The sequence below is a fragment of the Canis lupus genome, chromosome 27 (genome assembly GCF_048164855.1).
Source record: "Canis lupus baileyi chromosome 27, mCanLup2.hap1, whole genome shotgun sequence".
In the NCBI taxonomy this organism is placed as follows: Eukaryota; Metazoa; Chordata; class Mammalia; order Carnivora; family Canidae; genus Canis; species Canis lupus.
The window spans coordinates 30,385,285-30,410,196 of NC_132864.1; the positions used below are offsets into that span (position 1 = coordinate 30,385,285).

Sequence of the window (24,912 nt, forward strand, 5' to 3'; positions counted from 1 at the left end):
GAAGCGGAGGTTCACTGAGGGCAGAGGTCAGGGTGGCCCAGGTCATGTTTCTGGTCTGTGGCAGAGGCTCTCAGAACCAGGGCCCATCATCTCAGTCTCGACTTTCCTGGCAGGAGACAAGGACTGGTGGGAGGGATTTTAACAGAAATGAAAAATGTGGAAGCGTTCTGAATGATGTCACCAGGCTCCAGTAGTCCCATCTGTTGGTTGATTGAGGCTCTGGCACCAAAGATGTGGAGGAGGGACTTGGATTCCAGGTGGGGATGGAACCCCAAAGTCTCTCCCTCTCCCTAGTTCCCAAGACACTCTAACTGGTTAACACCTTACAACTCCAGGATATATGACAGCGGAGAAGTGACGGCTTGAGCCAAGAGCCCCTCCCACACTGGACCCAGGTGAAGGGCCAGCCCTCTTTGGCCTGATCGAGCCGCGATAGCACGCTTAAAGCCGGGTCGGGTTCCGGGCCATGCTCCTGCATTTTAAGAGGCTGAGCTGAGCTTTCCGTCGCCCGCTGGTGTTCGACACCGAGAGCTCGCCTTTGTCTAGCCCGCGGGGCGGGAGGAGAGCGCTAATCCCTGCTCCGGCCCGGCGGGAGGAGGCGCGTCCCGTCCTCCGCGGACTATCTGGGGGCCTGGCGCGGCGCCCTCTGCTCTTGGAGCGGGGCCCCGAGGGACGGAGGCGGCCTCCTCGGGCGGGTGGAGGAGGAGGAATGAGGACGCGGCGCGCCGCGCCCCTGCTGCGCTCCGGCTGACTGACCCGCGGGCGAGGCGGAGGGGCGGAGCGGGGCGCACGGCTCCTCTCGGCTGGGCCGCCCTCGGAGCGCACGGGCTGGCCGCTGTCCGCGGTGCTGAAGGGGCGGCCGCGGTGGGGAGGCGGGCCGGGAGCCGCCGGCTAGCACACACCCAATCCGGGGACCGCCCTCCTCCTCCCGGCTCGGCGGTGGCAGCCGGCACTGCACGGAGATGCACTGAGAGCGCGGCGGCGGGAAGGCGGCGGCGGCGGCTGCAAGAGCCCCTGCAGCCTGGGGGCCAGACCCACTTCCACACTCGGGAGCCCCTACCTGGGGTGAGTTGGAGCTGGCGGAGCAGGCATGGGGCGGGCGGGTCCCGAGGCATGGGATCTCTTGGGCTTTTAAATTTTCCTTAGCCATTGTAAATTTCTTCCAGCCCCGATCTTGAGCAGCCTACAGGACTGAGGGCTCAGATGTCTCTGTCCGGGTACTTACCCAGTCCTGGGATAGAGGGCAGTCCCTCTGCCCTCACAAGCCAGGGGACAAAGGGTTTAGCTAGAAGTCTAAGGGCAGTCACTAAGCATGTCCTCTTCACCACCCTGGGTGCTGCTCACTATATGACACTGAGAAGGGATGTTTGCCCAGGTTGGTGTCCCAAGGGCAATACTCTCCTCTGTCTGTGCAAGGGACTGGCCCTGTGTAGACCAGACACTGGAATTCAGCCCAGACAGAGGCCAGCCATCTTTTAGCAGGGAAGGCAGGCTTGAGCCTTCCCCAGGGGCTGCAAGCAAGAGGTAAAGCCCTTTCCCTGCCTTCCTCCAGTCTCCTTAGACACCTGAGCTGCCATTACCAGGACTTCAAGGGCAAGGGTCACCTGAGTGCACCTGGCTGATGTGAGTGAGCCGGACTGAGGCAGATCTTTGGAGTACATACTGGGCAGGCACTCCCTGCTAGTGTGTGTGTGTGTGTGTGTGTGTGTGTGTGTGTTTTCCCAGCACGCAAAGGGGATTTTAAACTCCGGTAGTGCCTGTCACAGGAAAAGCCCTTCTCCAGCTGGCCTGTGCCTCTGAGTAAGCAGTTTGGGGTCACGCTGGGCAACTACCCAGCCAGGAGCCTTGGGCTTCTTTGGTCCTTAAAGCTGCCCCCCTCCTGCTTTGAGCCATCCACTGAAGGGGGAGATGTGTTTAAACTTGATGGGTCACCTCTGCCTTCGATCCCACCAGCATTCGGTTCCCATCTCCATCACCTGGCAAGGTCAGACAGATAGACCTCTTGACTCCTAGAACCTGATGGGTGGGCTGTTGGGGGGCTCTACTACCTTGGTGAAGGACTTTTGGTGTGTTGGGGAGGTGAAGGGGTGGAAGGAAGGGGGGTGGAGTTGGAGGGATCATTCTCCAGGGCCCCATAGAAGTCTAGATTCCAAACCTTGTAAAATGCCTGTTGTAACCAGGTGGATGTACATGAAGCTTCTGAATCTGAATAGGCTTGTTCTGGAGGATCCGGGTCTGGGTTTTGTTCTGACTGTCTAACCTAAGTTATGTGCATTAGAAATGACTCTAGTGGGCAGCGTCCGTGGATCGTTGGATACCTAGTGGTGTTGATTAACTGAAAGAGAGGTGGAAAAGATATGTGAGATGATGTGCTTGTTTTAGGGTCAGTGTGAGCTGCAATGATGCTGCAGTGCTGATTGAAATGTATGCCAAGAATGTGGTAGCATTCCTGGGTACCATTAGGTACCAGGTACCATTTATCTCTGTTCTACAGTGTTCTGTAGAGAGGAAAGATCATATTGGGGAAAGCATAATAATTGCATATCAAACATATACTTGATTTACATTATTCATGACCACTTTTTTTTCCATCCCAAAGCATCTTTGTTTTGAATAGGTAAGTTTTGACCTACCATCTAAACACTTTGTATTTTGGCCAGATGAATAAACCTCTTTAGAGAGTAGTTGTCTGGAAGGATGGCTGACTCATAACTGTACTTTGACATCCTTGCTGACTTGGTTCCTAAAATTATGAAGTCCAAAATACATTAACTGCAGGCTTGCTGAGCAGCAGGCCATTGCTTTTGCTTTGGAAAAACAATGTATTTGAGCTTTGCATGTTGTTTGTTTTGAAAATACATTTATAGGCCTAAAGTTTTCTTTAACTAGATCAAGTTGTATATAATATATATATACATATATATATATATATATTTTTTTTTTAGCATGCTCTAAACCTGTAATGCAATCAGGCTACCTATTTTTATTAACAATCTTAGCAACTTAAAACCTCCTCAATAATTAAGGTGGGCTCAAGTTCTCCTCTGTAACTGAGAAAGATAACATTTGAGGGTTGTCTAGGTGATACATAGTCCTAGATCCAGTTCACGGTCACTGTTCAGAAGTCCCACACTTGGTTATATCCCATGCAAGCCTTCATCTATATACAATTATAAAATATGCATGAAAAATATGAACAGAACCTTTCTGACTGGATTTCTCAAGGCCAAGGCAGAAAATAAAGATATAGTGATGAATATATGGCAATAGAACAAGTTTCATTTTGGTGAAAATAATTCATCCTGGGTTCCTGCTAGAGTGCTATTAGGAATGATGATAATACCTATGTTGTGCAAAGGAGTGAAAAAAAGGCCTCATTTTGTAGATTAAGAGACCCCAGTTAAAATTCCCATTTCACCTCTTATTAACCATATGCCATGATTTAGTCTCTCTCAGCCTCGGGGTTGGCTTTTTTTAAAAAATAAGATTTATTTATTTATTTATTTATTTATTTATTTATTTATTGAGAGAGAGAGAGAGAGAGAGAGAGAGAGAGCAGGGGGAGGGGCAGAGGAAGAGATGCAGACTCCCTGTTGACTGCGGAGCTTGTTGAGAGATTTGATCTCATGACCCTGGAATCATCACCTGAGATGAAATCAAGAGTTGGACACTGAGCCATCCAGGTGCCACCTGAGCCTCAGTTTTATCATTTGTAAGATAGAGAAAGTAACAGCTGTGTGGTATGTCAGCTTAGCACAGGATTGTAGGGGCTCAGTGTTATCCTTGATATGTCTTGCCATAGTCTACTGCCACTGGTTACTAGAAAAATCTGAGCAGATTGGGACAAAAGTCCCCACACACTGATGTTTTTACTGAAATCATGACGGCTGTGAAAGGACTCAGTAGTTTGCTTTGGGATAGCCTGGTCCTGCTGGAGGTGGTGTTCCTGAGGTGGGGGCTGTCTTTGGGTCTGCTGTCATCTAGGGACCTTGGCTGGCCAGCAATGAAGCTCTGGCAAAAGACAAGGGGAGTGTTCCCTCCAGGAAGAAGGGAGCCTCCATGCCAAAGGCCATGAGGGGAGTTTCTGTGCAGAGAAACCCCTTCCAGGAGACGCTATGTGGCAGGGGACATTTTCTTGTGGGGTGAGGCTACTGCTGTCTCCCCTGAGGTTCTCTCTCTCTCTGATACTGGTTGTCCTCCAACAATGTGTGTCCTGTTTATGTCCCCAATACCCTGTGGTAATAGCAGCTGACACTGACTGGGCTTTCCAGTCCTCATAACAACCCTGTGAGATGGAACCATTACCATACCCTATGATATGCGTGAGATTAGATCACACGTGTCCAGGTTCTGACTGTGGCACCTGCCTGGCTGGCATGGGGAGAAAGCCTCAGAGAAGAGCTGATGGCATGAAAAGGGCGACCAAGCGACACACCCATAGTCCCCTTGATCACTAGGGTCATAATCCAGTGCTCCCTTCTCGCGCTGAGTTGATGGCCACCCATTGCCGAGTGGCTAGAGGAGAAAGAATAAGCAGGGGTTAGGATCAGCTGTACAGAATCACGACTTGGAGCAGTTAGTGTCTGAGACCTTCCCTTTTAGGCTTGCCGGGTCTTCCCATCCTCGCCTGGGGATGAGGCATGTTTGTGATTGGGCAGCAGGGACAGCAGCCACAGCGGTCAGCAGGGCTGGAAGGTAGAAGGGCCCTTGGAAAACAGTGAGGCCATCCTCTCCTGATATGAAGAGCCCAAGGCCCAGGTGGAATGAATCACCCCTGAAGGTGGGAGGAGTGGAGAGAAGGGTCTTTATTCCATTCCCCAAGGCAAGAGTCTCTCCTAATGCTGTGCCTTAGTGGTGCCTCTCCAAGAATTCTGGGGTGTTGCTGGTAGCTCTGTCAAAAAGGGCATCCTAAGTCCTGGGACCTCCTCTGATCCCAGAGATGCCCCCGAGGTGGACAGATCCCACTGCCCCTGGCTCCCCTGCCTGGGAACCAACTCCATCTGGCCTCCACTGGCACACAGTAGCCATTTGCACACTGTATTGATTTCCATTTCCTGAGGCGATACAGTAATTTAAAGGTGATTCAGTTGAGTTTCTAGTTCCCTTGGCTTGAGACCTTTCTTCCAAAATGCCTGCTGCTAACAGCCTGGGTACTAGGCATTGATATAAAAAAACATGTTTGTTGCCCATAAACCTGAATTATTTATGAAGAATGTGGACTCACAGCTGCTTTGTACACTCTTACAGCTGCCCCACCTCAGCAGTTACTTAATGAGCACACCCATGAGCTTGCTTCTTAAATTGCATGGCATTTCATGACGCTAAACCCATTGCCACTCCTGCCAGCATGTTACTCTCCTTCAGTCACTGGCCTCATGAACCCCAGCTCCTGCAACCTTCAACTCCTTCCTCTCCTTGCTGCCTGAGGTCATGCCCTGTCCATTCTGTCACACTTTCTCTGGATTCTCTCCTTGTCCTGCCGCCACTGCCCTCATTATTGGTGACTCCCTGCATCAGGAGGGCCCTTTTAGACATGCCCCTCTATGCCTCAGGCAGAGTTATGTTTCAGGAACACTGGTCTGCTCTTGTCACTGCTTTCCTGTTGAACCTTCCCTGGCTCCCTCCTGCCCTGGCCCCCTACTGCCTCCAGGGTACCAGGGCAGATGCCGCAGCACAGCCTGAAAAGCCTTTCTGCAGGCTGGCTCAGCTCCCTGCAGCACAAAGCACAGAGCCATGGCTTCTTGTGCAGCCCGACTCTCCCTCCTCCCCCATGCTGTGTTCCTCCTTCCACCTGGACATGTCCCTTCCCTCTCCCACCTCCTCCAGGCCTAGCTTCAGAGCTACCTTCTTCAAGATGCCTTCCTTCTCTGACTGTTCCTCCCCTACACAGACCCAGAGCACACTGGCTAAGTCACCCATTAATGATTTTGGGCAATAGTGATGCCCAAGTGAGGGTTATGGGTTGTATTGTGTACCCCCCCCCAAAAGATATATTAAATACCTAACCCCTCAGTACCTGTGAATGTGACTGGAACTAGGGTCTTTGCAGATGCATCAAGTTATGATGATGTCATGAGTGGTACATAATCCAATACAACTGGTCTCCTAATATGAGGGAAATTTGGACTCAGACACAAAGGGGATGGTCATATGAAGATGGAAGCAGAGATGACACTTATGCTACTGTAAGCCAACAAACTTCTGCGACCACCAGAAACTAGAAGAGGCAAGGAAAGATCCTTCTCTATAAACTTCAGAGGGAGCATGGCTCTACCAGCACCTTGATGGTAGACTTCTAGTCTCCAGAATTGTGAGACATTAAATTTCTGTTGCTTGAAGCCATCTGGTTTGTGATGGCCCTAGGAAACTAATACAGTGAGTACCCCTCCTCCCTGGCCCTCAAGGTACTGACCATGTATTTGCAGGTGGACAGTCAAGATCCTTATGAATCAGTGTGATGAGTGCAGCAAGTGATGAGTGAGGGTTTGATGAGCACCCTGAGGAGGGGTCCTTCCACCCCTCTCTGGGGTGGCAGCTGTCAAGTAAAGCTCCCTTAGGGAGGGGCCCACACCCAGTTTCCAGAGATGACAGCAGCCAGTCAAGGGAAGGAAAGACCAGGCATCTCAGCCAGGTGAGCAAAGGCAGGGGCAGGAAGAGCAGGGGTGAAGCCAAGGAGTAAGAAGTGAGGAATTTCTGAGGCCCACAAGGCTTAAGCTCCTTCCTTCTGCCTTTTGGCTGTGGGCTGTGCTTTTCCAAGGAGTTTGAATTTGAACTTGCTGCTGTGGGTATCAGGGAGCCATGGAGGGGAAGTGACAGCAGATGTTGTATTTTCAGTAAATTGTCCCTATGGCAGCTTGAAAGATGGATCAGAAGGGGTAAATGTTGAAGCTGAGACCTTGGAAGTGAGCCGGGGCATGTCTTATTCCTCCCAGGTGCAGAATAGGGTATGGATTTGCAAAACATTTTGAAGTTAACATCCTTAGGACTTGGGGCCACATTGCGTGTAGGGGCCCCAAGGTGAGGGAGAAGCCATAGGAGCCCACCCTCAGGTCCTCAGCCTGGTGCCTGTGGCCAGAAAGAATTGTCTGGAGGGGGAAAGGTTGTCATGAAGGAGCAGAGGAGAGATGCTGGGCTCAGTTGGGGACAGGTTGAGTGTGGGGGATATCTAGTTGGCCTTGGAAATCTGGAGCTTGAAGGGGAAGACCGTAGCAATGGTATGTATGGGGAAACATGAAGAGGGAGACAGGACAGTGAGCCATGGGCATGGGCACCATTACTTGGGCCCCACCCAACAAGGAGTGAGAAGGACATGGGAATGAGGACTGACTCTTGCCTGGGAGGGGGTAGAGAGGAGGTTGGAGGGCAACCAGTGTGTGATTACACGACCAGGAAGTATGGGATTTCAAAAAGAGGCCTCCGGTGTGACTCATGCCTGCCACACTAAGGGCACTAGAGAGGGCATCAGATGGGGCTGCTGCATTTAGGGATGGCTCTTTTGAATAGCATCTGTCACTTCATCCCTGCATCTTCAGTCTACACTTGCCTACAACATCCTCTCCTTTTTTGACACTTCTCCTGACACCTCTCTGGACCATGCAACCTAGAGCAGTCCTGGTGAGGTGAGCATAGGTGGATGCCTGGCCATCCACATGGTGGCCTCTCCTGAGCCTCATCCATGAGCCACAGCTGCTACTCTCAAGGTCACTGGTGTCGTACCTGTGAGTATCTGCCAGCAGCCTTGTGGCTGAGGGTGGGGTGAGGCCTGCAGCCTGGCCGAGTGACAGGTGCATTTTTGCCTCCCAGACCTGGTTGCAGCTATATCCGTTCTTTGCAGGGCCCGTCACCATGGGCGGCTCTGCTCCTCCGCCTCATGGGGATTGTGCCACGGGTGCGTCAAATGATCCAGCCCCTCTCTGATTGCTGCCTCCCAGGTTTGTCTGTGTGCACTGATGTGGTGGCTTCTCTGATGTGACTTCTGGGTCCTCCTGCCCCCAAACTCACTCATTATGTACCTCCCTTCATGCCTGACCTTCTACCATTAGAGAGTCTTTCGTAGGGTCTCACAGGTTTCAACATGAGCAGTAGTTGATTCTGGCACACTCACCAATTGTAATTTGTTGAGAGATGACATTTGTTAGGAAATACAAGATTGTAAAATATTTAAATGACTCTAAAATATATAACATAAAATTTAGTCATCTTTCATTACCTCCCTCCCAAGAAATATACACACCCATTGGTTAGCAGGGTGCTTTTCCAGATCTTTTCTCATGCTTTTACAAAGCCATGTAAGTACACACACACACCCACACATGTACTTACATATATGTAAATGAGATCATATTGTGGATGTTGATAAGCAGCTTGCTTTTTCCCTTACCAATATATTTTGGAGATCTTTTTTGTTGTTGTTGTTAAGATTATTTATTTATTTATTCATGAGAGACACACAGAGAGAGAGAGAGAGAGAGGGAGAGAGAGGCAGAGACACAGGCAGAGGGAGAAGCAGGCTCCATGCAGGGAGCCTGACATGGGACTCAATCCCGGGTCTCCAGATCACGTCCTGGGCCGAAGGCGGTGCTAAACCACTGAGCCACCTGGGCTGCCTTATTTTGGAGATCTTTACATGTCAACACAAATAGACCTATGTCATTTTTAAAATAACTGTATAGGGGATCCCTGGGTGGTGCAGCAGTTTGGCGCCTGCCTTTGGCCCAGGGCGCGATCCTGGAGACCCGGGATCGAGTCCCACGTCGGGCTTCCGGTGCATGGAGCCTGCTTCTCCCTCTGCCTGTGTCTCTGTCTCCCTCTCTCTCTCTGTGTGTGACTATCATAAATAAATAAAAATTTTAAAAAATTAAAAAATTAAAAAATTAAAAAAATAAAATAACTGTATAGAATTCTGAAGTATATCACAATTTATTTAATTATTTCCCTCTTGATGGACAGTTAGGTTCTTTATGTTTTACTACTATTTCACGGAGTGCTTAGTGGACCTTCTTGTGTGTACAAATTAATGCATGTGTGTATAGATTCCTAGAAGTAGAATTGCTAAACTACAAAAGGATACCCATGGTGGATACCAACAGACACTATCAAATTTTTAGCCAAAAAGAGGGCATAAATTTATATCTCCCAATGGTACGGATTATCAACAGAGGCTACCCCATCATTCTTTTTATGCTTTGTTGCTCTGATGTGTGAATGATAAGGCATTTCTTTGCTCTGTTTTGCATTTTCCTTATTACCAATAGAGATTGAGTATACTTTTATCTCTTTATTGACCAATCATGCACATTTTGTGACTTGTATGTTCATATTTATTGCCATTTTACTGTTTAGATATTTGTGTAAATATTACTGTGTAATATTGTGTAAATATACTGTTTAGATATTTGTATAAAAATATTGATTTGTAAAAAAAATATTGATTTGTAGAAGCTCATTCTGAGTTATGGCTATTTCTCCTTTGTCAGTTATTTATTTTTCAAGTATTTTCTGTGTTGCTTATCTTCTAACTAGATTTATGGGGGCTGTGGAGTTTCTAAACCTTCGTGTTGTAGCATCAATCAATTAGAGCCTTATTTTTTAGTAGTGGGGAGAAGTGGAGCTTAGAAGTTTAAGATGTTGCATCAGTGACCCTTCTTGGTTTGTACTTGCTCTTTGACTATTTTTTTTAAAGATTTATTTATTCATGAGAGACACAGAGAGAGAGGAGAGACATAGGCAGAGGGAGAAGCAGGCTCCCTGCGTGAAGCCTGATGCGGGACTTGATCCCAGGACCCCGGGATCACAGCCCGAGACAAAGGCAGATGCTCCACCACTGAGCCACCCAGGTGCTCTTTGACTTTGAACAGAACACCTTAAATTGACTAAACTTTCATTTTGTACAGTGCTGTCTGTCCTGCCCAGCCCCATTCCGGCTGCGATGGGGATCACGGGAGAAGGTATTTTGCAGGACATCATAGTCGTTCTGAATGTCACAATAGAATGAATTCATTGATAGACATTGGGACCCAATTTTCCAGCACAGACCTTTGTCTGAGGCAGTGGTTTTCAGGACTCCCAAGACCCTGCCTCAGACCTGGTTTATGTTTCCTACGTGTCTTTTGAGTGCCTGCCTTGTGTTGGTGATGTTGTCCTCAGGGCTCTTCAAAGGGAGGTATATTTGTTTGCTCAGGCTGCCATCAAATACCATAGACTGGGTGGCTTATGCAACAGAAATGTATTTTCTCACAGTTCTGAGATCAAGGTGTCAGCAAGTTTTGATTCTTCTGAGGCCTCTCTCCTTAGCTTGTAGGTGGTTGCCTTTTCACTGTCTCCTCGCATGGTTGTCCTCTGCTCTGTATGTGTCTATGTCCTGATCTCTTTCTTATAAAGACACCAGGCCTATTGAATGGGGGCCCATCTATATGACCTCATCTTACCTCAGTCAACTCTTCAAAGGCTGTGTCTCCAAATATAGTCACATTCTCAGGTACTGCAGGTTTGAACTTCCACATAGGAATTGAGGTGGGTGGCGGGGAGGGACACAGGTCAGCCCATAATAAGGAGCCAGCACTCTGGCTGAGAATCAGAGAAACAAGGCTCAGAGAGGCTCCTGGACTTATTTCACATCACCCAGCGAGCAGGTTGCAGCTCTGTGCTCAGACCCACACATCTGACCCCTAAACGCAGGGCAGTCTGAGTGATGTTGAGACCTGCTTTGGCTCCGCTGCTGTGACTTCCCATTCATTGGTCCTATTCTGTTCCCTCGCCATCCTGTTGCCTCTTACCCCATGCTGAGCAGGGCACCTACTCCCAGCTGACTCCTCTGTATTTCCTTTGGCCCCTTGGGAAAGGGTTTCAGATAATTCATTTGATTGAATGTAGCTTGCTCAATTTTTGTTGTTGTGGAGAAAGATTGATTGTGGAAAAAGTAAGATAAAGAGCATTTGGAATATAGGTAACTCCCTAGGAATCTCACACCCTCACAAAACTGTTTTTGATTTTGCATGTTACCTTCTCTTCTGCAGCCTGCACATACACCTATATCTCATATCTTTGGCATGATATTACACATGGCCATCATGCTCTGCCTTTTTCACCCCACCTTATAACTAACAGTCTCTCTGTCTTTATAATGATCATTTTAATGGCTGTGTAGTATTCCACCAAGTTGATGTACTCTAATGTTCTGAATTATCCTCTGATTTTTGTGAATTTGAGTTTCTCATTTATGCTATTACAGATAATGATGCAATGAATGTCTTTGTACTGAAAGCTCTCTGCTTCTCTTGAATTATTTCCAAAAGGAATATTCCCAGGAGTCAGATTACTGAGTTAAGGGAAGCAACATCATCACAGTGCCTCCATGAGTTATAATATCTCTTTCTGGAATGAACATACCGCCGTTCCGTGCCACCAACAATGAGCATACCAGCTTCACTGTCATCTCACTTGCATTTAGTGTTAATAATTAAATACCTTTTGGGCCATTTTAATATACTTAAAAGGATACCTACATCAAGGCTGCTTTAATTTGTACTTTTTTAATAACCAAGCAAGGAGGAGGAGCATTCTGCAGTAGATTTGTATTTTTAATGATTTCTGTTATCGCTCTCTTTAAAATAATTTTTTTTAAAAAAAAAAGGAATAATTGAAGACCAGACAAATGGATAATAATCCCCTGGGAATCCCAGCTCTTTGATCATCTTGAGGGATTTGTTGGTCAAGTGATATTTAGACCTCAGCAAGCAAAAGGCCTTTTGGTCGATAACTGGTGTAAGCAATTGAATGGGCCACCTGGGCCAGCCACTTCTGGGAGCAGAAAGGACTAAAAAGTGCCAGCATCCTCAGAGCTGCCTGGTGGGATGTGACCCCAGTTCTCATGGGGTCCTCCAGCAACCTGGCCCTCAGGCAGGCCACTCCTTCCAAACATATGTGCAGGGATACAGGGCAGCCCCTGGGTCACTCTAGAACAAAGCCCACCAGGCTCAGCTCCCAGAGAGGTGACCTCTAGGGCTGCTACTAGCAGCAGAAGGCACATGCAGGCAGAGTCATGCCAGGCACCATTCCTAGTGAAATCTGTCGCGTGTTTCCTGTTTTTCAAACTGGTTTGAATAGTGTGCTCTCTCCTACTCCATCTTTCTGATCTAAAATAATCAACAATTAATTGAAAATTTTTCCCCCTCGGAAGTTTATTTTAATTGCCTAGCAACACATTATTATAAATTGCTCTCAAATTAGTTCTTTGGCTTTGGTGCAGACTCATTTATTAATGATGAGACCAGTCAGCATCTCTGTGTGGCTATTCTTAGAACATTGCTGTTTTAAAGAGCTTCATTCTTAAGATATCTCCATAAGAAACTTGTATGCTATGCAGACCCTTGGAGTGCTTGATTCCCTAGACAATATAGGGGTCAGTGCCTCTCTCCTGTGGTCCTGAGCCATTAGTGATAAACCAGAGGCCCAGAGGGGCAATCAAATATTTCTCAGTTCCACAGCAATGGAAGGCCGTGGCCAACTCAGGTCAGGAAGCCACCATTGGATCTTGCCCCTGTAGGCCTCTCCAGTCTGTGCTTACCTCTGCATGGTCCAGTCGAGGTTTGGGCAAGGGCAAAGGTGCTGAGGGGAAGGGGCTGCATGGTGGTGTGCACAAAAAATGCCATATACAAGGGGCCATGGGGTGGGAAGAGAAGGGTGGTGATGGAAAGCTTGGGAAGGTAAGAAGGGGGTGTGGATGTGTAGGCTTGGCCAAGTAGGGCTCTTGATAAAGTGGCTTTCATTGATTGGTTTATCAATGAATTAATTTATATGTTTAGTCCTGTGCTAATTCATTCAATGTGTGCCTACCACATGCTAGGCCACCTGAGAGACTGGGAACAGTAAGAAAAGCCACAATCTCTGCCTTCAAGGAATTTGCAGTCTGGTGTGGGAAATGTCAAGTAAATAGGAACCCCCACCTTAGGACAAGGAAGGTCCTGGAAAAGAAAGAAACCCAGGGCATTCTGGGAGCCCAGACTGGAAGAAATTCGCCTGTAATCCTAGTATTTTAACATTTCTGGGTATGGATAGTTTTCACACAATTATAAATATATTGCATGATTTGCCTTTTTTCCTCAGCATTTTCTTTTTAAGCACAGTTTTTTTTTTACTTCTGCAGAGTCATCCCATATATAAGTTTGAATGGCTCCATGATATTCCATGAAGTTCATGAAATAAACATTTGCCTGCTCTTAGGGTCTTGGGTTGCTTCTAGGTTTTTGCAACGAATGGCATTGGATACAGAGCTTTGTGTTCCTTTCCCATTTTTTGCTTGTGATGAATCCCAGGGGATTCGCCATTCTGGGCTGGAGGATGTGGACGTGTGTTTGTGGTTCTTAGCTTCTACATGCTCCCTCACCCCTCCTGTGGCCTCATACCAATTTCCAGGGACCTGTTTCTCTGTTGCCTTCAGTACTGGGATGGGCAACAAATATACCCACCTACCCCACACATGCATGCATGTGTGAATTTTAGTTGAGTGGATATGTGTACCACTGAACAAAGGAGACTTACTGGAAACAGTGCCTGCATAACAATGTTCTGGTAGCAAGTAGAAGTTGGGGGGTGGGGGACAGCCTCCAGGGAGGCTGTTGCAGCAACCGCAGCAGCCCAGGGGGGGATGTGACATGGAATATGTCACCATAGACACAAGGGGAAGCCAAAAACTCTGGTGACCACATCAACTGGCCTCGATGTAGGGTCAGATACAGCCTAGAGGGAGGGTGGCAGTTGCCTCCAGGCTTGTCACTGCAGGGTATTTGGAGTGAGTGGATCTCAGGTAGGTTGCAGAGTTAGTGCATTTGACTTTCAGATGTCATGTTAAGGGTGTTGGTGGCGTGGCCGTCCACCTAGAGCTGTTCAGGAGCTGCCCTCCATGAATGAATGCAGATGGAGGGACAGGAGCTGGCTGGGGTTCGGCCTCACCCTCACACACGAGGACAGGAAGGAAACTTGGACAGGCCTCAGGGTAGTCAGCAGAGCTGTTGGAATTACCCATTGGTCATCTTACACTCTATCCCTTGGCTTTCTTGCTGCTAAGACATCTTGGCTAATATATCTTCTCCTTTATGGACAAATCGGCACTCTTCTGGCTGCCCGTGAAGCAAGGTGGCAGATTTTTAAAGTATTTCCCATGAGTAGAGTCTGATAATTGTTTGATGTGGCTAATAGCATAAAACAATTATGTAGAAAGGAGAAAATTTGTATGTATTTGCCTTAGTAGGACTGCATGATTTTCTTTCCTCTTTCTCTTTACTGTTTTGCTTTCCTCCCTGGGTGCGTTTTGTTCCCTAACTCCTCCACTATTCAGCTGTCAGCCAGGTGCAGCTCTGAGGGAGGGGGGTGGGGAGCCCAGCATCTGCTCATGGTGAGGATATGCATGAGGTACTCAGCCCCTCTGCCCTCCCTTCCTCAGCTCTAGGTGGAGGGCACAGCGCCACATTCGAAAGATTCTTCCAGTTTGCAGAGTCCATGATAAAGTATCTGGTTAAATACCCTGGGTTGGATTATTCTTCCACACGCAGATCCTTTAAAAATTCCCTATGTGTTTATAAATATTACCCAAAGCACTGTTCCAGTCTCACCGCACGTTTCCTGATGAGACCTCTGGGAGCCTGGGGAGCAGTATTCTGCTTAAGGAACCCCACAGAGCGTGGTTGAGAGTGTGCCTCCAAGGTCAGCCAGAAGAGGCTGGGTCCAAGCCTGGTGACCCTAGGCAAGTCACTTTACCTCAGAGCCTTAGTCCTTTCATCTGTAAAAGAGGTCTGGTAGGTTGGTGGAACCTACCAGAGGCTATTGAGTGGGGACTAAATGAGGCACTGCAAGAAATGTAGGTAAAGTTTGAAGCCCAGCACTCAGCATTCAGTCAGCACTCCATCACTGGTAACCATTTGCATTATTATGCTCTTCATTTTGTAGCCAAAAAATCAAGGCCCAGAGTGGCTAGATATGCCTTATATCCCCTGGGCCAGCAAATCTAATACAATTGCTCTAGATCAATTCTCTAGGTAGAAGAAATACTCAGTTGCTTCAAAGACCTAGAGGAAATAATTGGCACAGCACCACCTTCCCTGAGTTTATTATGCTGTAACCAGGAGCGTCATTGTATATTTGAAAACCTTTAAATTGGCAAAACTTGATTCCATCTCAATAGATTACACTTGATACATTTCCTTGACTCCTCTCCTGTGAAGAGGCGGTGTTGGGATGGAGCACGGGCTAAAGTCCAGTCCCAGGGCCCAGAGTTTGTAGGCCAGTGGGGAAAACAAGACCTAAACCCAGCAGAATAAGGCAAGGCGGTGGGTGGGGGGCGCCAACAAGGAGGGCCAGCCTGGGTTTGGACTGCCTTCCAGTGACTGTGTGTTCAAGCCAAGTTGTCAGTGTGGCTGGAGTGAGGGAGGGAGGGTAAGAAGATGGGTATGCTTGTGGGGACTTAGAGGTCACTGAGACCACTTCACTGAGTGGAAGTGTTAGAGTCTGAGATACCTGGAACAGGATCTCTAGGCTGTTACATTGAGTGTAGGCTGTGGGGGCCAGGGTGAAAGTGGGAGACCTGCTGGGAGGCTCTCTCTAGAAGAGTCCACAAGGAAAATGATGGTGTGTCTGGCCAGGATGGCAGCAGTGGGGGTGGTGAGAAGGGAGGGGATCCTGGCTGTATTCTAAGAGTAGAACTTGTTGGGGTGTGCTGACCAATAGGAGGTGGGTCTAAGAGACATAGGAGTCAGGGATGACTTCTGGGTTTCTGTCCTAAGCAACTGGAATATTGGCACCACCCCAGCTGAGGGGGGAAGGACTGGCGGAAGGGCAAGGATACAGGTCTAGGAGGCCATTGGGCTCTTTGATTTGGACATCTGGGTTTGTGATGCCCATTACGCACATCCCATGGAGCACTCCTGCAGGCAGCTGGACAGGTGAACTGTGTTCAGGAGGTCTGGGCAGAGACAGACGTTTATCCCCAGGTGCCTGCAGCCCTGTGGCAGCAGCGATAGCTGGACTCCCCGAGGCCCGGCCTGTTGCCTTCCTCCGGAAGGGTGGACAGGTGTCTGCAGGTGGGCAGACACAGGTGCACCAGGCACACCAGGTGCCACAAGGGAATCAGAGGGTGACCAGGTCTCAGAGGTGACCCCGATTTCCTGGAATCACCGCCAGGCCCTGGGCCATCCCCATTTCCCACATGGCCCGTAGCTCTCAAGGGCATCTTTCTTTACCTTTGAAATAAAACGACGCCAATCCTGCTACTGCAGGAGGTGACACTTTCGCTCGCATTTTCTCATTAAAATGTGACGTTTGGCTGAGGAGCACACCCGACATCCGTCCGACCTTGGTGCCCCAGGAGGGTCGCAGGGGCGAGCAGGCGGCCTGCGGGGCGAGGGGAGCGCTCCTGGGAGAAGAGGGGGGGCGGCCGCAGCTCGCGCTCCGCTGGGCTTCCGCGGCGCCGACGGGGTTAAGGCCCCGAGCACCGGGCGGGCGGGCAGCAGTGGTGCATTGTGGTAACGCGGCGCCCGCACCGCCAGCCCGCGCCGCCTCCGCCGGGAGGCCCGCCGAGCTGCGCACGCGACCGCGGGAGCCCCTGCGCCCGGCGCCATGTAGCGCGCGGCCGCTCGGAGGCCGCCCCGCCGCGGGGATGCAGGGACGCGGCTGCTGGGAGTCGGCCTCCGTGCGCTCCTTCTGCAGCTCCGGCTGCCTGAATAAATTTAAGAAGGGTTAGTGCTGCCCGGCTTCCGCCCAGGCCAGGCTCCCTGCGCAGCCCACCGGAGCCGGAGCCGGAGCCGGGGCCGGGCTTACTGCATGACCATTCCACGCGAGCCCCTGATGTCACTCCCTTGCGCGGGAGGCCGGGGAGCCTAGGGGAAACCCCTGTCCCGCCCCGCCAGCCTGTGCTCTCCGGACTCGCGTCAAGTGCGGGGCATCTTGGAGAGAGGGCGAGAGACACATGCGTCTGATTAACCTCTGCGGAAACGAGAGACCATACAATCCAGAGCTTTCTGGAAATAAGGGGCGGGGGGTGGAGGGGTGGAAGAGGGAGCAGCAGGTACCTGTTTAAACCCAGCTTCCTTTCCCAGAATCTGCTTGGGGCCCTCGTGCCCCTGGAGTCCTGCCAGAATAACTGCTTTGTCCACAAGGGCCTCGTCCTGGGGCCCGTGGTGGCAGCTGTGCTCAGTGCCTGACCCCACCAACTTCTCTTTACCCTTTGAGCAAGCTGCGACAGATCAGGAGAGTCCGTGTAAGTGGCCGCCCGGGTGTAAGCAAGGACCAGCCTTGAGGATGCCCTCCCAGGGCGGTGCTCTTGAATGACACCAGGGCTTGCTCCTCTGAGAGACCTCGGGTCAGCAGCTGTTAAGGTTGAAGCCTTGCAAGCTGGTTAAGCCTCTGCCTGCAATTCCTAATGCTTGAAATTTGCATTATTGGAGATTTTACAGGAGTGAAACTTGCTGTTTACCTTGTTTCTGTTATAGTTTAAAACTCTAGGGAAAATATGGAATTCTTCAACTCTGTAGATATAGAAAGGTACAGACTCATTAAATTCACTTAACACTGATTTCGTTTGAAAGAATTCCTTTTAGAAATTAACTCCCTCTGATCTATAATAAGCCTGGTAATTAATTTTGCTGACTGGTTACACTAATGGCTTCGTGAGGCCCTCCCTGATGTAGGGCAGACATCTTCGAAGTTATAGACTCCAAGCCTCAATCTTGGAGTCAGGTTTAATCATGCAAATTCTGAAAACACATCTGAAGGGTGTTTGTAATTACAAACATTTGAGATTTATTGAGCTGGTGCTGTGACTTCATCTTGAGAATCCTTTACATAAACTGACAAGTGAATTTTGTATAAAGTATGTCTTCTGATTTAAGATTAGTTTTAATTTCCAATTTTTATTTTACACAGAGTGTCCTTTTAAATAGTTTTTCTTCTGTTGGCCTGCCTGGTGATTTTCTTGGTTGCCATTCTCTAGAACATTTGCTGCTGGTAGGGAGCATTGGGCCTGGTGTCCATTTGCTTTCTGCTTTGTTGTGAGAGATGCTCACAGATGAGATGCTTTTTTTTTTTTTTTTTTTTTGAAAGATTTTATTTGAGAGAGAGAGAGCATGCACAAAAGTGGGGAGAGGCAGAGGGAAAAGGAGAAAGAATCTGAAGCAGACTCCCCGCTAAGCGCAGAGCCCAGGGCTGATTGCACAATGGTGGAATCATGACCTGAGCTGAAACCAAGAGTCTTAACCAACTGAGCCACCCAGGCTTCCTGAAGATGCTCATTTTTGGTCTGGAAGGTCAAACAGCTGTACCTCAGAATTGTTGGCAGAGTAACCTCTGACTGCTAGATCCCTCCAGACTAGGCCTTCCTTCTTACGCCTCCTGTGACTCCCACTCTCCACAGTGGGTCTGGGGAAAAGAAGAGGAGGAGGTTGTGTGTGTGCGGGTACCCTGCTAAGCTCAGGGCCTGGAGCAGAGCTTGTTGGGCTGTGGGAGGAGGCCCAGGAGCCAGCACAGGGCTAAAGAGCAGCTAGGATTAGGCTTCTGTGTCAAGATGCCCTAGGGGCAGACTTCAGAGTGTGTCCCTCTGCTGCCCTGTGTGAGTCAACACCCTGCACCGACAAACAGAACATGTCTGTGGGCGGGATACTGCTTGCAAACCTGGCCAGCTAAAAAGAGCAGAGTGAGGAAAGCAGAGATGGGGACTTCAGGAGGCCCGTGGGTGTGGCAGACAGGGAGGGGCATGGGGCCCTCATCCCCAGCTTGCAAATGAGGTGAGACTGGCCTCTTCGTTTCAGACATAGAAAGGTATTGCAGTGAGAGGCTACTCTAGACACATTTCCCCTTAGAAAATAGTCCTAGTGAAATGGTGCAGGTTGAAGAACTAGCTGGGCTCACAGCCTGACCAGGGGATTAGGGGCCGATCTCCAGGCAGTGATCATTTAGGTGGCAGGATAGCATCTGAGCTTGTGGAGGCTCATCACATGGACTATTAACTGTGGGGGATGGTAGGGTTCCCACAGCGGATCCAGGGTGTCAGGAGACCTGAGCACCTATCCTGACTCTACTGCTGGGCTGTGTCACCATGGACCAGTCCCTATCCCCTTGTGGGCCTCAGTAGCTGCCACCTCTGTAAATGACAGGGGGAGGAGTGGGTTGGAAAGGGCTGATGCCTGTCTTGCTCTCAGGTCCCGCCCTAGGGAAGGGGAGCCCTGGGGAGTCCATTGACAGGAGGCTGCTCTTCAGCCAGTAATGGCCTGTTCAAACCTCACCTCCAGTGCTTGCCTGACCTTCAGCTAGCTTCGTAGCCTTTTTGATTTGCAATTTTCTTGTCTAAAACATGGCATTAAACCTACTTACCTGGCAAGGTTGCTGGGAGGTCAAAATGAGATAATATATATCTATACCTACTAATCCATCCATCAATCTGTGTGTCTCTGTCCTTCAAACAGAGCCCGGAACCACAGATGGGGAAATGCCCACTCGGGGTCTCTCATGAGCTCCAAATTCAGCCGTTGGCAGCTCACTCATTTACGTGTGTGTGTGTGTGTGTGCATGCACGCACAGTTGTGTTTAGGATTTCTGCATTTTTTTGGAATGTAAAGTTCTAAAAGCACAAAATAGGGACCCCTTGCCCTGGCAAGGTAGATTCACCAGGAGTCAGAGCCAGGTGAGCTTGGACTGCCCGTGGCACTGCTGATGTCACAATTACCCATTTGTGGCCTCAGAGAGCCCCTGTATACCCATGAGCTAGTCTGTGTGGCTGTGATGAGTGCCAGGGCCTATTGTTTTGATGAGGGTTGCTTGTTTGTTTTTGCATCTTTGAGGCCTAGGACAGATACCATTCTCAGAGAAGGAGCCTCATAGAACATCAGCTGAGAAGTGCTGTTGGGTATGGTGTCTTTCAAAAAGTCACAGGGCAGGTGGTTCTTTCATGTTCCTTTTGGGACTTGCTAACATGTCCCATCTTGTGTTCCCCTGCATTGTGTTCCCAGGTGTCTGCTGGAATCCTTGGGAAGAAGGACTGGGGCATGAAGTGAGGGACTAGCTCTCTGTCCTAATCCCTCCATATGTGTGTACAGAATGGCCCCCCAGTGTGGTGCCCCAAGATTAGTATCTGTGACCTCATTGGGCCTGGCCTTACTGCCCACCCGGTCCAGCCTCCCACTCTGCTCTGCCCACTCGGCTGAATGTCCTTGCTCATCCCTCACATGTTAATCAGATTCATCCTTTGAGGCCCAGTGCCCATCCTAGATCCTCCTGAAGCTGCCCCAAACTCCTCAAGGCTGGAGGTGACCTCTCCCCTCAGACCTCTCCTGGGCCTCCCTTCTGCAGTAGACCTGGATTGAGTGCAAGTCTTGCCCTCTTCTGAGGCTTTAAGCACCCAAAGGTGAAGCCTGGGTTTCATCTGTGTCTGTGATGTGCCCCTGCACCCCCAGGACCTGGCATTTTGCAAATTGCTGTTCCATAATGAGCCTACCAGCTGAAAGTGAGTGGAGGGAAGAGCCATCTGAGGCTCAGTGGCCAGGAGCAATCTTGGCTGGGGTTTCCCCTTCCAGCCGGGTTCTCAACCTCCTGAGAACCCTCTGAGGGGTTTTCCTGGTTCACCAGAACTCTCTTGACTCAAGATTGGAGCAATGGGTGAAATCTGTCCTGCTCTGCCCCTTCTAGTGTTACTGTATATGGCAAGTGGCTCCCCTGGAACAGCAGAGGAAGCTCAGAGGTGTGAGGAAGGGTTCTTAGGTGAACGTGAGAGATCATAAAGAACTTCCTGGAGGAGGTATAACAACCAGATGGGTGTTGGAGGATGGGGATAGGCAGGTGTTCACTTAGGTTTGAGTGAGGCGTCAGAGCCCATGACTGGCAAGAGGTGGAAGAAGGCCTCACTTTTTTTGTGGGTTGGATCAAAAAAGACAGGTAGGCAGGCGAGGAGGTGAGCCCTGCTGGCTCTGCAGGTGGTGTATGGATTGTAGGAAGGAGGCTTTAGGGTAGCACTAACCCCATTTATGTCTTCCCTGGAAGACATCTGGCCTCATGAGACGTCACCATTACTAGGTGCAATACATGGAAGAGGACATTCTCTCACAGACATGTTACCTTGTGGGAGCTTCTGCATACCTGTAGGCTGGGGGTGGTGAGCAATATGTATGAGAGCACTCCTCCCCTCCCCTTCCTGGCACATGGTAGCTGCTCATCATTATTACTGTTACTTTTGTGGGCTTGAAATGAGGGGGAATTTGAAGCCCTGGGTATACATAAGGGGCTTTATTGGTAGTAGCAAATAAGATGATTATTCTATCATTGTACTGTATCATTTTTTTTTTAAGATTTTATTTATTTGAAAGAGTAGGAGCAGTAGGGAGGGGAAAAAGGGAGAGGGAATGAGAGAAGCAGACTCCCCGCTGAGCAGGGAGCTCCACATAGGCCTGATCCTAGGACCTCAAGATCATGACCTGAGCTGAATGTAGACACTTACCCAAATGGGCCCCCCAGGCGCCCCTGTACTGTATCATCTATATCATTCTATAGATGGAGATGCCAAGACTAGAGGACTTTCAAATCATAGGCTTAAGTGGGACCCAGAGCCTTCATGCTCTGCCAGCACTGGCAGTGGAATGGAGGGTCAAGGGGCAGAGGAGGGCCAGCAGGGAATGGTTATAGACTGAGAGTCTGCTAGACTCTGAACAAGCCTGGCCTGAATAGAAGCCACAGTGGGTAAGGCTGGTGGCTGAATTTTTGGGCCAGAGCTTGGGAAGTATAAAGTGTGGCAATTTGGCCGGTGGGGATGGGGGATTCCTTATCGAAAGAGGCTAAATGCAGGGCAGACATTTCAAATGTTTCAATGCTTTTGAGTCAGAGTGAATAACAATAAATGGTAAAAGAGAAGAATTTGTCTTTTCTGTTGAGCAGAAAATCTGGCTAGTCATTCACTCTGTGCTAAGAACTGTCCCAGTAGCTGTGTGGGGTACACCATGTCCACAGCCAGGTGGCAGGAATTCAGCCCAGAAGGGATAGGCATGCTGGAGCCTGGCATGCATACTTCTGATCTACCATGCCAGTTCCTCTCCCCAAGAAGGAATGGACAATGGGCAAGGCCCTGGCTGGCCAGACTCAGAACACAGGAGGTAATGCCCAGTAGAGAAGAGCTGTGGCTCTCAGGAGTCCATGAGCTCTGAGGAAAGAAGCTGCCAGAGGACAGTGAGGTGAGCGGTAGGTGTAGGCAGGGAGCCCAGCATGGAGGGCCTGCTGTGGGCAGCTAGCTGAGGAGTGAGTTAGATGGGTTCCGTGCAGGGGTGCCCCAGGTAGAGAGGGCAACAGGTTGAGGGCAGTGAGGAGGGCTGCACACAGGGGAGCATGTGGGTGTCATTGTGCGTGGGGGCAGGCCGGTCAGGTAGGGAAAGTGGAGAGCTAAAGGCAAGAGTCAAGGAGGAGGATGGAGAAAGGTGGGCAGAGCAGGTGTCCCCCAGTGCTGTGGACCTGCTGTGCAGAAGCCCATGTCTGCCAGTGGACTTCCTGTCTGTGCCAGCTCTGAGTCCTTGGGTGGCAGGTGGACCGCTATGCTGGATTTGGGGACTGAGAGAGGAAAGAGTCTTGAGCAGAAGTGACCTCTACTTGGAGGACAGTAGAGAATAGAAGCTGCCCCGGGCATTCGTGACTGTACCCTTGAACGGCAGCATGCCAGCGAGGAGGGTATTGGCAGTATGGAGGTAACAAGGCTGTAATGGGCCCTGGGGCTGCCCATCTGGGATTCTGGTGGCACTGGTGGCCCCAAGGAGTGTGGACAAGGTAGTGTGCTCTCTAGCTGGTTCATTGGTTTTTCACAGGTTGGTGTGTAGGGCTGCAATGAGCCCACTTGGTACCCATCTTTTGAAAACAATCTTTGACCTCTACTCATCCTGAAACTGTTGTAATATACTAAGTTTGTTAGAGCAACGCTCTTTTCTTTCACTTGCTATTATAATAAAAGCAAATCTACAGTGTCCATTATAAAAGGTGCCCCCTATGGTTGTGCAGTGAGCAACCTGCTTAACCATCCGCAACAGCCCTATTGATAGAAACACTTACCAGGAGCAATGTTTGGCTAGCCCTGAGGACTACACAATGACCTCTGTTGCCTCTAGGTGAAGAGAGAGAGAGGGCTGCCCAGGTGCCACGCCGAGAGAGGCGACTTCAGGGTCCTGCCATAGGCCAACATGGGAGAAGGACCCGGAGGGGCCATTTAAACTATGTGGGGGAGGCTTCAGCGAGCCAGCAAAATAGAGAGAGGAGAGCCTAAGCCACTGTGGAGACAGGGGCAGCCTGAATCAGGCTGCATGGGGACTGAGCGGTTTGCTCAGATCCCGATCCAGAGGGGTTTGCTCTAAGTACATCCTCCTCTGACCTCAGCAGGAGGTGTCCTATAACAGGCAGCACTGCCCTCTGCAGACACGGGTGGTTCCTCTGCTGCCTGGTTTTCCAGTAAAGTGACAGTCAGCAGCAGCTGATTGAATAGATGAACAGTATGAATAAAGATGAAGTTATGGGCTTCAGGCTGCCAACGCTAAAATTTCCCTTTGTGTCCTGCTTTCCTCTGACGTATGTGTTGAATAATGACACCTGACGTGCATCTTCAGAAGTCGTAGCTGCTCAGGCTGGCTGGTGTGGTGAGGTCAAAGGAGGCCACAGGCTCAGGGAAGGAGGATCCCCACGTGAGCAGCTCCCTGGTCTGCCCAGTGTCCTCGAGGCCCTGGGCGGGAGTTGGTTAGTGGGCATATGTTTTCCCTGAGAGGCTAGAACTGACAGCCAGCAAAGCCCCCTGGGTCCCACCTTCTGCTGGGGATATATTTTTTAAAGGTTTTATTTATTCATGAGAGAGAGAGAGAGAGAGGCAGAGACACAGGCAGAGGGAGAAGCAGGCTCCATGCAGGGAGCCCGACGTGGGACTCGATCCCCAGTCTCCAGGATCGCGCCCTGGGCTGAAGGTGGCACTAAACCACTGAGCTACCCGGGCTGCCCAGCTGGGGATATTTTTATATCAGAAGCAGTGCAGTCCATCTGGAGCAGGGCCCCAAGAGCGTGACTCTTGGTTCATTGACCATTTGCCTGATGAAATCCCACCCCCTTAAACCCACTCCTCACCTCCCCCAACACACACACACACACACACACACACACACACACACACACGCTTTGTTCTTGGCCAAACTGAGCTTCATCTGGGCTTCTGCACCCTGCACATTCATGATTTTTAAGGGTTGTTTACCATGAAAGCAACAATTCCAGATGTTCAAGATCCTGGTGTTTCCATAACTCCATTACCCTTCACGCCGCTGTTTTTAGGTCTCTATTTTTAGTTTTTTTTCCTTTATGTGAACATCCGTTTTACATCATTGAGAGACCAAAAAAAAAAAAAAATCATCATTCTCACGTGGCTGTACATCATAAGCACTTTCCCACGTTGCCACAGGCTTAATATGTATCTGTTGAGTGGCTGTGGAACATCTTTTCCTTCTGTTAGGCATTTCGGTTTTTCCCAGATTGTCACCACAGCCAAACTGCCGCCTGAGCATCTTTGGCATGTAAAATTTTTCTTGGGTGTCTCTTCCCGGGACAGATTCCCAGGAGTGTGATTGCTGAGCCCAGGGGCGATGTGACTGCTTCCCTCTGGCCCTCCATGGCCCTCAGCCGAAGTGTTGTGCTTCTCTCCACCTGCCCTCCACTAGCCTTCCATCATTCTGAGAGAGCATTTTTTAACCAAGCATAAAATTGTGCCTTGTTAGTGTTTTAGCTTGCATTTGACTAACTAGAAAGGATGAATTCATCCCCTCCCATCTCCCTCCTCTGCTAAGTTTGGTTATTATTTGTGGTTTACCCTTCTGTGGCTCATCAGCTGCACCTTTTCCTGCCCTTGTGCGGAAACCCAAAGGGGAGCGTTAT

General features: G+C 49.7%; 1 protein-coding gene across 7 annotated transcripts in view; it reads left to right on the forward strand.

The window, feature by feature from the left end:
• Nucleotides 1-24,912, forward strand: part of OSBP2 (oxysterol binding protein 2) — a 194,947-nt gene that overhangs the window by 108,450 nt on the left and 61,585 nt on the right. Inside the window, exon 1 of one of the 7 annotated variants that reach the window (XM_072803251.1) lies at nt 7,856-7,931. The exons of 5 other annotated variants lie outside the window; for them this stretch is intronic. In XM_072803251.1, coding sequence (XP_072659352.1) covers nt 7,871-7,931 — 61 coding nt within the window. In that variant the 5' untranslated portion in view covers nt 7,856-7,870. Of the gene's footprint in view, nt 1-7,855; nt 7,932-20,451; nt 20,486-24,912 lie in introns of those variants that run through there. One more of the 7 variants, XM_072803250.1, reaches the window with a different exon arrangement.